At 41.7% G+C, this 14,322-nt stretch overlaps 1 protein-coding gene across 1 annotated transcript in view; it reads left to right on the top strand.

Annotated features, from left to right (window-relative positions):
• Positions 1 to 207: 207 nt before the first annotated feature.
• The window catches only part of ISM1 (isthmin 1), a 79,860-nt gene continuing 65,745 nt past the window's right edge, over positions 208 to 14,322 (top strand). Inside the window, exon 1 of the mRNA XM_017517456.2 lies at positions 208 to 813. Within this exon, the coding sequence (XP_017372945.1) occupies positions 676 to 813 (138 nt within the window). The 5' untranslated portion in view covers positions 208 to 675. The remainder of the gene's footprint in view (positions 814 to 14,322) is intronic.

Raw genomic sequence — 14,322 nt, 5'->3', positions numbered from 1 at the left:
CCGAACAGTGACAACCTCTGCGTGCCTGGGGCCCCATCTGGAACCAGCCCTCCCAAGACTCTGTGCGGGGCTGCGCGGCAGGCCGCCCAGAGGAGCGCGGAGAGGAGTGGAAGTGGCTTGCTGGGTGAGTGGCTCGGGGCGGCGAGGGCGGGGGAGCCAAGCGTGGAGGTAACTCCCGGCCGCAGCTGAAGCCCTCCTCCTCCTCCTTCTCCTCCCCGCGCTCCTCTGGCGGCCGCTCCCGCCTCAGCTGCGGCGCCGCGGCCACATCTGGGGCGCCCATGTGCGCTCGGGGGCTCGGCTGCGCCCGCCCCGCCGCCGACCCCGCAGCTCCCTGCCCGCAGTGTGGCCTCCGGCCTGGCCCGGGTCCCGGACAGCCCCGGGACCCCGTCCCCGCCGCCGCCGCCGGGCAGCGCCGGGGTTTGCTCCGCTGCCGAGTTGGACACCCCCGGCCTCGCGGTGGCTCCGCCGTGGTGCGGCGGCGACGGCGGCGGCGGCTCCTGCTCCCCAGGTTCCGTGCGCCCCGCCACGCCAGGCGCCAGCACCGCGGGCCTGGGAAGCGTGGCCCCGGCTGGGGCCGAGGCGGGCGCAGCGCTGCCGGGCTCCCGGGCTCCTACTCCTCCTCCCCCGGCGCCACCGCCCGCCGCGCCGGGTCCTAAAGCCGCGCGTCTCAAGAGGATGGTGCGCCTGGCGGCCGAATTGCTGCTGCTGTTGGGGCTGCTGCTACTCACGCTGCACATCACCGTGCTTCGCGGTTTGGGAGCCGCCGACGGGTCCGACGCGGCCACGGGCAACGCCAGCGGAGCTCAGCTGCAGGTGAGTGCGCCGCCGGAGAGGGGCGTGCGAGGCTGCGGGGACTGGGTGTGTGTGTGGTGGTGGGGTGGGGGGCGGTGCTGAGCTGGTGCCTGATGGATGCGAGGAGGCGGGTCTCTTGCCCCACCTAAGAGCAACTGTTTTGGCAGTGGTTTTGCCTGGGTCACATGACTTAGGCAGAGGCGGAGCAAAGGCAAGTGCCGGGGAGGCTGCACGCGGCTGGAGGTCTCCTGGCTGCTCTTCTCCAGTTCTGTTGGTCACGGGTCAGACGTGGGGTTGGTGGGGTTGGTGGGGAGATGGGAGGGAGGGAGGTTTGGGATGAGAAGACGAAGTGTGGAAAATGTGCTTGCTAGGGGTGCTGCCAGTCTTTCGTTGCCCTTCGGAGGCTGAGTAATATTACTTCAGGCTGGAGTGATGCAAGGAGACTGTAGGATAGTATCCCTAAAGTCTTTGGAAGAAAGAACTCCGGGAGTCTGCCCCTTAAGGAAGCAAGACCAAAGGTCATGACATAATTTCCCAAAGAGAATAAATAGCCAGGCACCCCCTCCTCAGTCTTAGGATTCCCTTGCCTCCAGTGTTGCTCATAGGGAGAGTGCAGAGTCAAGGCACCGGTAGTGATTTGGACTGGGGTTATCTGGCGTTTTTTAACTTGTAGCAAAGTCTTTCTTCCAAGAATCTCCCCCTTTGAGGGTTGCTTTAGCAGTGGAATTCTGTTTATCCATTTCAGCTCCAGGGCAAGGGGAGTGCACGGTCAGACACAATGTGAGTTCTGGTTTCTGAATAGAGTTGCCCAGGTAGGCAATTTCTGCCGCTATCTTAGAAAACATCTTTCGGCCCGGGCGCGGTGGCTCTCACCTGTAATCCCAGCAATTTGGAAGGCTGAGGTGGATGGATCAGGAGGTCGAGAGATCGAGACCATCCTGGCGAACGTGGTGAAACCCTGTATCTACTAAAAATACAATTAGCTGGGCGTGGTGCCACGTGCCTGTAGTCCCAGCTACTCGGGAGGCTGAGACAGGAGAATCGCTTGAACCCGGAGTCGGAGTCGGAGGTTACAGTGAGCTGAGATCGTGCCACTGCACTCCAGCCTGGGGACAGAGTGAGACTCTGTCTCAAAAAAAAAAAAAAAAGAAAGAAAGAAACACCTTTCCTTGAGTTTAGGGGTGTGACACCTGTCAGCTTGGAGCATAGACAAAAGTAAGCAGGGATTTTCCCAGGAAGCAGAGGGGATTCTCTGGCTCCTAAATCTCCTACTCAAACCAGGAGGGGTGTCCCACGCCTGTAATCCTAGCACTTTGGGAGGCAGAGGCGGGTGGATCACCTGAGGCCAGAAGTTTGAGACCAGCCTGGCCAACGTGGTCCCTCTCTACTAAAAATAGAAAAATTAGCTGGACGTGGTGGCACACGTCTCTAGTCCCAGCTACTCCAGAGGCTGTGGCAGGAGAATTGTGAGGTTGCAGTGAGCTTAGATTGCACCACTGCACTACAGCCTGGACAATAAAGCGAGACTCCGTTTCAAAAAACAAAACAAAAAATAAAATAGACATTATTCATTGTTCCCAAAGGACTTTATATTCATTGCCTTTGCTAATTCACTTTTTACATCTTTACACAATTTGGTGCGAAAAACTACCGTAAAGAGAAAACTCCTGAAACACTTGCGTAGCGTTTACTATGTGCCCGTTTTAAGTGCTTTACATTTAAAGCATTTAGAAAGTGCCTCGCCGAAGGGCGCTTTCTAAGATAGCAGCAGGAAATGCCTACCTGGGCAACTCTGTTCAGAAACCAGAACTCACATTGTGTCTGACCGTCCGCTACACCCTCCCCTTGCCCTGGAGCTGAAATGGATAAACAGAATCCCACTATTAAAGCGACCTTCAAAGTCAGGCTGAGTAAAATTTAACTCACATAATTTAACCATAGTCTTATGAGACATGGTACTGTTAATATAGCCCTTTACAGATGCAAAAACTTCAACAGTGAAGTTAAAAGACTTGCCAAAGTTCAGACATTCCAAGCTCTTGATTACACCAAATTTTGTCTCTACCAGGATAGACTAAAGCAAGGTGATCATTGCATGCAGTTACAAAACCAAGAGTAGAAAAGTACACACCCCAAAGCTTAAAGTTCTTTTAACTCTGGGACATTTCTAAAAATGTTCAAACTTTGTGTGGTCTCTCATCTTTTCCTGTGGGTAAACAGTTACAGCGATAGACTGAGGGAATTTCTATGGGGAAGTTGAAGATGCCCCCATCCTGTAGACTGGGGCACCCACCAATCTAACACTGGGATAATTCTTAATATCTGCAAGATTTCTGGAAGCTATATTTTATGCATGATGCTTTCTTTCCTAATGGACTCAGGAAAAGCCATACAAATGATATTCTGTGGAAAAGTAAATTTGGCAAATTTCTTTATGAGGTGTTTGCTATCATTAGAATAACCTGGGGTTGGCCTTTTCCACTTGAACGGTAAGGCAATGAGAGAAGCAGCTGGGGAATTCGCAATTCTAAAAGGGAAGTGAACTGAATTCTCAAAAGGGGCTTTGGCTGAAGAACTGCCCCAAGAGGAGAGAAGAAATGGGAGATTTAGAAAGAGTTATGCTCCTAGAAATATCTTGAGTCCCAAGTAGCTGTTAATCTACCAACCTCAGCTTATCTTGTAATAGTGTTCGGTGATACTGTCCACTCAATGCACATACTTTTCCAAGCGGAATGATGAGTTTAGCAGTTTAGTTCATAATTTTGCTGTTTTGTAATTTGTTATTATAGAAGTTTTATACTCTTCCTGACCAAAGTTATTTCTTTGGCCCTCTGACTCTCTAAGGATATTATAAGTCAAATGAAGAATGTTCTGCCAGATGAGGAGGTCTGCAAAAGCCATTTATTAGCCCGTCGTTTTCAGGCCCCAGGAATTGAATTTGCTAGTAGCAGGTGTATTTGAAGACAAAACTGTGGACACTGTATTCTTTCTTTTTACCAGACATTTTAAACCCAAGTCTTAAATGTTTATCATTTAAATTTGTTGGTTCTATGCTATCCTGAGCTGCTAAAATCCTCCTTCATAATCAGAAAATTAATCCGTATATATTATTTGTATTGTTTTTGTTTCTGTGTGTAGCCTTCTAAAATATAAGGTTGACTTAGTCAGAAATATGCAATGGTGAATTTATTTACCCAAGTTGTATGTTTGGATTCATTTAAAAAGGGATGCATTCTCATTTCAGGATATATCGAGGACACCCAATAAAGTCGTAGTAAGGAAAACAACAATAATAGCTAAGATTTATTAAGTGCCTTTTATGTGGCAGGTGTTCCTAGCACTTTACACATACTAGCTTTCTTAATCCTCACAAAAATCCCAAAATTAGGTACTATCATTATCCCTGTTTCAAATGGTGAAACTGAGGTTAGGTAATTTGCCCAAGGTTGCACAGCTAGAGGCTTCTTAATTTGTTTTGTTATTTTATAGTGGGGAACTATTTGAAGCATACTTCTATTGCAAGTTCTTGATAAAGTCATGCAGTCAAGAGAGAGAAAGGCTTTTAACAATTTACATTTTCAACTGTATCTTGACAGTCTTACTGGGTCAACTATGACATATGTATATACATATACATTATCTGTACATACATACACATTTATGTATAAACTAACATGCTTTTGGTAGTTTCGGCATACTAGGGGTTACATTTTCGACTCTTTGTATGACTGTCTCTCCTGGTATGCCCTAGTATGCTCAAAACATTGATAGGTATGATATGAGGTGGTAGCAAAATGTTTTGAGCACTCTCTCTGTACTGGTTAACTGGTTGATGAAAGTAAAAATGTTAGTCTTTGTACTGTTTTCAGTATTTTTAAAATATCTAGTAAGAAATTAGATAACTGTCTGCAATAGCTGCATAAAAATGCATGGAAACATCAGCTTTTTTTGGTTTTGAATCTTATCTCCTTAGAATAAGTTTGTCTCATATTAATCGGATAGATTAGCTCTTTCATGCATCTTTAATTAAAGAGAAAACATAGATGGATATGGATATAGATAAACATATATAATAAAAGTAGTCTGGAAGACAAAATATAGACTCCATAGGCAATAATAGCACTAATAATGGTATCTTCTTTGTCTGAAATTCAAATGATTGCCTTCCCACTAAATCTCAGTCAGTTTTATAATCATGAATTTCTACATATTAGCAGTAAGCCAGAACTCATTAAGGCAGTGAGATTTAAGCAAGAATTATAAAACACCAATTTGATTACTTTTACAATAACATTAAAGCAAACCAGACTCTGGAATGTAGTAAAATGTCTTTGTTCTCTATTCCCTATCATCTTTACGAGCACTTTCCATCTTTTATTTCTCTATTGCCTTCAATAAAACAGCTTAGCTTCTTGTATTCATTGCTTTGGATTTAAGAGTTCATCTGAGCCACTTATAGAAGCAAAAGCATAATTTATTTGTACTTAATACAAGTCAACAGTCATTTGTGTTTCTTGTTTTGTGACTTGTCTGCTCATTTTGCAGTCAGGCTGATTACTCTTACTGGAATATTTTTTTTAATGATGGACAGTTGCCTCACACAGCTATTACTGCAGAACAAGCCACCCTAAAATTTAGTGGCTTAACCACCATTTTATATCCTCATGAATTTGCATGACAGCACTTTGCTTGGGCTCATGACAGCTGTGTGGTTCTTCTGGTGATTTCACCTGATATTACTCATGTAGCTGTGGCCATCTGCTGGCTTCCTGTAGGCTAGGTGGTCCACAAAGGCCTTACTCATTTGTCTGATAGTCGGTGCTTGCTGTCATTTAGGTTCGCTCTCCATATAATCTCTCATCTTTAAGGAGTCTAGCTCATGTATCATTACATGGTGGACTCAGAGCAGCAAAAGAATAAAAGCAGAAATTGCAAGGCCTCTTGATGAGTTTGCACAACATCATTTCAGCTGCGTTGTATTAGCCAAACAAATCACATGGTTGCTAAGATTCTAGTGGACAGGAAATAAATTCCACTTGATGGGAGAAGCAGCAAAGTCACATTAAAGAACATGTGTACAGGGAGAAATCATAGCCATTTTTTTATCTTCATCCTCCTAATTTTTTATTTATATTTTTAGAATCCATAGTGCAATGACATAAAGTGTCCTTTTTGGTGACTGTTTATCAAGGTGAAATTCTTTATCTCTTTTATTGCCTTTTGTCTTGAATACTTTTTTGTGTCGTATTAATATTGCAATTTCTAGCTATAGCTACCTTATCTTTGTTTATACATCAGTGAATTTAACCCATTTATATTTATTGTGATTATTGATAAATTAGAAATTTTTTTTCATTTTATTTGCTATTCTTAAATTTTTATTTTTATTTTTCCTCCCCCACTCCCACCTTCAATTTATCTGTATGACCTTTGACAAGAGGGTTAGCCTCTCTATGTCTAGGTTTTCTCCTCTGTAAAATAGATATATAGTAACTATTTCCCAGCATTACTATAAAAATTAGAACATTGAATGCATGCTAAATGCATTATTAGAGCTTGGCATTTAAGAATTTGATAAGTATTTATTAATTTATTTGAGCCGGAATCTCACTCTGTCACTCAGGCTGGAGTGCAGTGACAGGATCTCAGCTCACTGCAGCCTCCACCTCCCAGGCTCAAGTGATCTCCCACCTCCCAAGTAGCTGAGACTACTGGTGCTCACCACCATGCCCAGTGAAGTTTTGTATTTTTTATAGAGACAGGGTTTCACCATGTTGCCCAGGAAGCTCTCAAACTCCTGGGCTCAAGCAGTCCGCCTGCCTCAGCCTCCCAAAGTGTTGGGATTGCAGGCATGAGCCACCACACCTGGCCATTTGATAAGTATTTAAATATTACTTAGGTTTTTAAAAAAATTTTATCAAGTTTTGAAGGTTATCTGTTCTATTATGTTTAACATTTTAACAAACATATTTGAACTAACACTTTTCTATCAATGCCGAGAATCAGTGTTTATAACCTAAACCCATCACATAAACGAGATTCTGACATGCTATTTCTCTGTCTTGTCTGTATGCTATCTCTTATTTTTTAATCTTCTGAAATTTTAATGCTAGAATATTTCTTTTAATATCTCTTTTTTCTTTCTTTTCTTTTAGTATGTCTATTTTAAGAATCAGTTATTATCAGTTTTATTACGCTCCCAATAATTATTTAGACTTAATTCTAAGATTTACTTTTTTCTTTATCTGCTGCCACTGCTGCCTTTTTAAAAAAATTTTTTTATTACTATTTTTTGAACGGAGTCTTGCTCTGTCACCCAGGCTGGAGTGTGGGAGTGCAGTGGGGCGATCTCAGCTCAGTACAACCTCCCTCTCCCAGGTTCAAGCAATTCTCATGCCTAAGCCTCCCAAGTAGCTGGGATTACAGGCACCCACCATCATGACCGGCTAATTTCTGTATTTTTAGTACAGTTGGGGTTTCACCATGTTGGCCAGGCTGGTCTCAAACTCCTGACCTCAGGTGATCTGCCTGCCTCAGCCTCCCAAAATGCTGGGATTACAGGTGTGAGCCACTGTGCACGGCCTGCTGCTGCTTCTTCAAAATCATACTTTCATCTTTTATTTTGCTAGAACATAGTTTCAAAATTTTTTTCAGAGAGAATTTAATTATAAACTCTGCGAGAACCTATATCTTTAGACATATCTTTGATTCTCAAAATTAAGTGCTGATTTGACAGTTGGCTGTCTTCTATCTTAATTCCCCATTAGAATTTCAAGAATATGATTTTTTATGTCATCTCATATTTCAGATGAAAAATCTAATACCATTTCTTCGTAGGTGACTTTTTAGAAACTTTACACTTTTAAGATTTTTTTCCTTTATTCATAATGTTCAGGAATTTTACCTGGCTGTATTTAGATTCAGGACTTTAGTTGTTAGTCCTGTTCAGCATATAGTGGACCCTTTCAATCTGAAGTCCCAACTTTGTCTCCAGCTTGAAAAAAATTTCTTTAGTTATTTCTTTGCTATTTCCAATATCTCTGTACTCTTTTTCTGGAACTCTTGTTAGATATTGAAACAACATGAAGATTTCAAGATCTGTCTTTCATGTCTCTTAATTTTCCTTCTCATACTTTTACTTCTGTTTTTTAATTGTATCTTATGTCTTGAGGCATTTTTCTGGCTTTTTCAAATCCAGTGTCTTGTTTAAGAGTATTTCATTACTGAACTCTCGTAGTAAATATCAAATGCAAATGTCAGACTCAGCCAGTCTGAAACCCAGGACTGAATGAAATAGCTCTTCCACTTCTGCCCTCAGCCTTTTCTCCTAACTTCTTTAGCCTCTTTTCTCCCCTTCTTTTTCCTTTCTTTTCTTTCCTTTTTCTTCCTTTTTTTTTTAATCTTCCTTTCCTTTCTTCTTATCTTTCTTCTCTCTTCCCTCTCTCTCTGCATTTTTAAAACTTTTTTTTAAACTATATATAATTTACATACAATAAAATGGATTAATCTTAAGGGTTCAGTTCCATTTTTGACAGTTTTATATGCCTATATAGTTACCACCAAAATTAGGATAGAGAACATTCCCCATCACCCCAGAAAGACTTCCAGTTCACCACTGTAGGCAATTTACTCCTTCCAGAGGCAACCAATTTCTGGCGTTCATTACCATAGATTAGTTTTGCCTGCTCCCCTCCCTGTGTCCATGTGTTCTCATTGTTCAACATCCACCTATGAGTGAGAACATGCAGTGTTTGATTTTCTGCTCTTGTGTCAGTTTGCTGAGAATGATGGTTTCCAGGTTCATCCATGTCCCTACAAAGGACACTAACTCATTGTTTTTGTCTCAGTTTCTTTAACTTGTCTTCATTGGTCTTATTTTAAAATATTTTAGTGCTTTCTTTGCTTCCATTATTTCTCTCTCATCTTCTGAAAGCATCTTTCCTTTGCAACCCTTGGCTTAGGGTTTACAAATTTTACCCTTTACAAATGTTAAGATTTGTAAAAGAAAGGATGACAATGAAGCCCCTTTCCTCAATGACAGCTAAGGTTGTCCCTCTGTCTCTACTCATTACCCAAGAGACAAAAGATAATTTAGAGATGGGATGGGGGTGTCGGTTTAATGCCCAGATTATATGTAGTGAGTTCAAAGAAACAGCAAAAGAATGTGTTTTAGAAAAAAATATATGTATCTTATTTTAAATCTGATTTAAAGCTTTACAATCTGTTTTTATAAAAATTATAAGAACTGAACAAAAATACATAAAACTTAATTTATTTCCTTCTGTGGCATATCAGTCAAGAGGTTAGATCAAGTCCAGTGCTGACAAAACCAATATGCTTATACCCAGTGTTTCTCTTGGGACTAAGTACTCACTGCCCACTGTGGTCCCTGACTTGATAATGTACCCTTCTGGCTCTTTCTCTTCCCCTACTAGAGATTTCTGGGGTTATCTCTCAAATAAATTACTTGTTCTTTGTCTCAGGGTCTACTTCTGGGAAAACCCACACTAAATGAACCATACCCAACTGGTAGTCATGGTGATGATGGATATTCCTCTAGGTAGCAACAGTACAAGAAGTCTCCAGAAAGGTAACAGAATAGAGTTTCCATGGGGCACCTGCTTCTTCTTATCATTAACAGTGAGGAAGTCTGTTAGCCTCAGAGAGAGGAGCTGCAGGCAGCAACAGGATCAGGCTCTACCCCATGCCCTCCCGGAGCAGTCGGGAAGAAGGAAATTCCAGAATTGCAGAGATGGGCTGCAAAGGTCACGCCTACACAAAGCCTACAAATTCCTTTGTTTGGTCATCTAACAGGTCTTTTTTTTCCTGAGAAGCTGATCCCACCGTCCTATACTATTTTAGGTGGGAGGATGAGTGACAATGGGGAGGCCTCAGAGAAGTGTGGGATTGTCATCAAATGCCTGAAATAAGCAGAGGCCAAGGTGCCTGGATACAGATAGCTTAGCATTAACTGCCTAAGCACAGACCAGCATGTGTTCCTGGAAAGTTATTTTTGTAAACTGAGCAGAAGTGAAAACAGTAAGTTAACTACCCCTTCTTCCTGTTGGCCTGACTCATGCACATTTTAGTAAACCCAGTCATCTTGCACAGAGCACTCTCTATGGCTGACATACCTCCATTAGACAGCAATACCCACATTCTTCATGTAAGAGATAGTACTGCAAGGTTCATTGAATAGAAGAGTTCTGTCTGCAAGTTTGGGTCTCTGAGCTGCCAGATTTGTAGTTTTGAGTATCCCAATCACCAGATACTCAAGAACAGTGATGTAGAAAAAATCAGGTAGACTTTGAATGTGATGGGTCAGGCCTTATACTCTGGACACCACTTATCTATTTTCAAAAATAACAAGATATGGCCAAAATCTATATGAAGAATGCAGAGAAGCTAGAAACGGTCATAGCCCACCCCAGTGTTAACTTCAGCCATCCAGATAGAATATCTAAGCCAATGACAAAGAAACAAATAACAGACATGCGTTGCCTCACAGGTAACCCTGTGAGATAGCCGTGAGGACAGGAGGAGAAGAGTGGCAGTCATTTTATTATTTTTTAAAATACAGCTTTGTTGAAGTGCAGTTGACAACTGATAAACTGTACATATTTAAATAAAAAATTGGATAATACTGACACCTGTAAAACCATCACCATAGTCAAGATGATGAATAAATCTACCATCTGAAAAGTTTCCTCATGCTCCTCTGTGAGCTTCAGCAATCTCCAGGCAACCACTGATCTCCCTTCTCACTATAGATTAGTGTTGCATTTCCTAGACTTTTGTATAAGTGGAATACAGAATGCATAGCATTGCATGATATGGCTTCTTTGCTCACCATAATAATTTTGAGATTCATTCATGTTTTATGCATAGAGAATTTGTTCCTTTTTATTACCAATTAATATTCTATTGTGTGGATATACCACAATATGTTTATCCATTGATCCATTTAGGTTATTTCCTATTTGGCAACTATTAAAGATGCTGTGAACATTCTGGTACGTATAAGCCTTTGTGTGAACATTTGCTTTCATTTCTCTTGGGTGAATACTGTGGAGCAGAATAGTTGGATTATATAGCAGTTGTATGTTTAGCTTATTAAGAAATTGTGGAAATCTTTTTGGTACACTCCCATAAAGTGTTAGAATCTACAACAATCCAGGTACTTCCTTGGAAAACATTATAGAATTTGAAGGTTGAATCCCAAAGTGATATTTTTCTATGGTTAAAATATAAGTGTATGAACTACAGTATATCCTGAAATACTGAAAGAAGGAGTTAAGATACTGTACTGTCTCCTTGGAAAGAAGTCTCCTTTCTTTTCAGAATGCCCAAAGTAATCTCATTGGTGTCGATTCTCCAAGTGATGGTGATGACATTGATTGTAGTGACCATCATGGTGCAGGTTGTGAAATGAAAATTAGATGCTAGACCCAAAAAAAAAAAAAAAAAAAAAAAAGCAATCTAAACTTTAAGTTACTGAAGATAAATCGATAGAAAATGCCATACTGACGATAAAAGGAAAAAAAAAAAAAAAAAAAAAAAAAGCAGGTTAGAAAAGTGTCCCAGAAGAAAACTCTACTTCTCCCATGTCCTGCTGTCCAATATTCCTTGATTCTCTTGTCCCCATTCCTTGTCCCCATGAGTGGAAATTAAGAAAACCAGAAATGAATTTTGTATCTCCTGCCTGAGGCCTCAATTACATTGTAACATAGAAACCCAGCATGGATTTTCAGCTCAAAATGAATTGGAAGCCAAGTGTATTGCTGGGAACCTTCAAAATTTCAGAGAGTAGAAAGAGCAAAAATAAAAAGGGAGATCCCATTTACATGTTCCTAATTCTTAGCCCAAGAAATGAGTTGAAGAAATTCTGACTTTCTGGCTACACAGGACCTAAGAGATACAGATTGTTAGTGACTCACATAGGATTCTCATTATGAGGGCAAATGTTGTCATTCCCTTACACATAAGGTAACCCATCCATTGCCCAAATGTTCACTAGGTACATTCATGGCCCAGAGATACAGACAAGAAGCTCAAAATGGCTTTTCAGCCCTTGCAGCCAGAATGTGGTCTACAGACCACCAGCATTAGCATCTCCTGAAAGCTTGTTAGAAAATAAGAGTCTTAAGCCCTGCCTAGAACTACTGCATCAGAATCTGAATTTTTAAAATGTTTGTTTATGTATATTTGGGGGGTACAGATTCCTTACATGCATATATTGTGTAGTAGTGAAGTCTGGGCTTTTAGTGTACTCATCACCTGAGTAATGAACATTGTACCCAATGAGTAATTTTTCGGGACTCCCACATTTTGGAGTCCCCAGTGTCTGATTCCTCTTTGTGTATGTCCATTGTTTAGCCCCCACTTATAAGGGAGAACATGTGATATTCAACTTTCTGTTTGAGTTATTTCACTTAGCATAATGGCCTCTGGTACCAGCCATGTTGCTGCAAGAGACATCTCATTCTTTTTTATGTCTGAGTAGTATTCCATGGTACATTTCTTTATCCAGTCTTCCACTGATGGACACTTAGGTTAATTCCATGTTTTTGCTATTGTGAATAGTACTGTGGTAAACAGATGAGTGTAGGTATCTTTCTGATCTATTGCTTTTTTTCTTTTTGTGTATATACTCAACAGTGGGATTGCTGGATTGAATGGTAGTTCTATTTTGGGTTCTTTGAGAAACCTCCATACTGTTTTCTATAAAGGTTATGCTTACTTACATTCCCATCAACAGTGTATAAGGGTGCCCTTTTATCCATGTCCTCAGCAACATCTGTTGTTTTTAGACGTTTTAATAATAGCCATTCTGACTTGTGTAAAATGGTATCTCATTGTGGTTTTAATTTTTATTTTTCTGATGATTACTGATGTAAAGCATTTTCTCATATGTTTGTTGTCCTCTCATATGTCTTCTTTTTAGCAATGTCTGTTCATGTCTTTTGTCCACTTTTTAAAGAGGTAATTTGGTTTTTTCTTGCTGAGTTGTTTGAGTTCCTTGAGGATTCTGGCTGTTAGCCCTTTGTCAGATGCATAGTTCGCAAATCTTTTTTCCTGCAGAATCTGTATTTTGACAAGGTCCCCAGGTTAATCATATGCAGGTCATGGTTTGAGAAACACTGGTCTACATGCATGCTTTTCTAATAAGCTACAGGTCCCAGAAAGCACTTAATACAGGTCCTGTGTTATCCAGCTATTGCCTAATAATGCTGTAGGACAACTACTCTAAAACTTAGTAGCCTGCAATAATAAGCATGTACTGTCACACTAATGGGTTTATGGGTCAGCTGAGATTCAGTAGATTTAGGCAGGGCATGGCTCTAAGCTATGGATTGGGTCTAGGTTTACGCCATGGGTCTCCCATTCTTTTGTGGCTACCTGCCACACATTTCCCTCATGGTGATGGGATTACACCTGGGTCATATCTGTTACCATTCCATCAGCCAAAACAAGTCACAAGATCCAACAGACTAGCCAACAAGGGGTCATGGGCTTTGGAGTTGCTTCGATTCCAGTTCTGCTCCTCAGTTAAGTCTCTGCCTTTAAGCAGAATCCTTACACTTCTCTACGTCTCTGTGTCCCATTCAGTAAAATGGGATAAGAATAGCTACATCACCAGGGCTGTGTTGAGAAGCTGCCCAGTCTGGCTCTGGGGCCAGAGTCAGGCCAAGAGGAAAAGTGAGTCCCAGAGAGCCTGCTGCTGAGAAGTTAGAGCTAGAGAAAGTTCCCACACGTCACCCTGTGGGTTGCTCTGGCAGCACAGGATTCGGCCCCCACCAAGGGTTGTTTCTGAGCCAAGAAATATATGCCCATCTCTTTCCATCTTTTTTCTGAATGGTCACCCTTTTCACTGCTTACAAATGTTGTGCTACATGGTAGGAACTGTGCCTGCAAATAAGTTATTCATCACTCGTGGGGCTTGGAAAATTTAAGCCTGTGACCACTTTCCCTGATGAAAGGGCACCATTTCCTACCTTCCTTCCCCAGATGCAACAAGAGAAACAGGACATGCCTGGGGACAGGAGTTCCACAGGCTCTGTGCATTGTATATTGTACCTTTTTTTTTTTTTTTTTGAGACAGTCTCACTCTGTCACCCAGCCTGGAGTGCAGTGGCGTGATCTTGGCTCACTGCAACTCCGCCTCCCAGGTTCAAGCAATTCTCCTGCCTCAGCCTCCCCAGTAGCTAGGATTACAGGCGCCACCATGCCTACCGAAGTTTTGTATTTTTAGTAGAGGTGGGGTTTCACCATGTTGGCCAGGCTTGTCCCGAACTCCTGACCTCAGGTGATCCGCCCGCCAAGGCCTCCCAAAGTGCTAGATTATAGGCGTGAGCCCCTGCACCCAGACTTATTGTACTTCTTAATTACTGTTGCTGGCCAGAAGAGTTTCTTTCTTGTGACTAATCAGATTTTCCTTTTTCTCTGTGTCACAACTATTTCCTCATAGTCTTCTGGGAAACAGGCAGTTAGGGTTTCTAGATATTTCTTCTACCTGAGAGTAGTATATCT

The sequence above is a fragment of the Cebus imitator genome, unplaced genomic scaffold (genome assembly GCF_001604975.1).
Source record: "Cebus imitator isolate Cc_AM_T3 unplaced genomic scaffold, Cebus_imitator-1.0 Scaffold632, whole genome shotgun sequence".
Lineage (NCBI taxonomy): Eukaryota > Metazoa > Chordata > Mammalia > Primates > Cebidae > Cebus > Cebus imitator.
The sequence above is the reverse complement of the archived record's forward strand: the minus strand, read 5'-3'. Positions and strand labels throughout refer to the sequence as shown.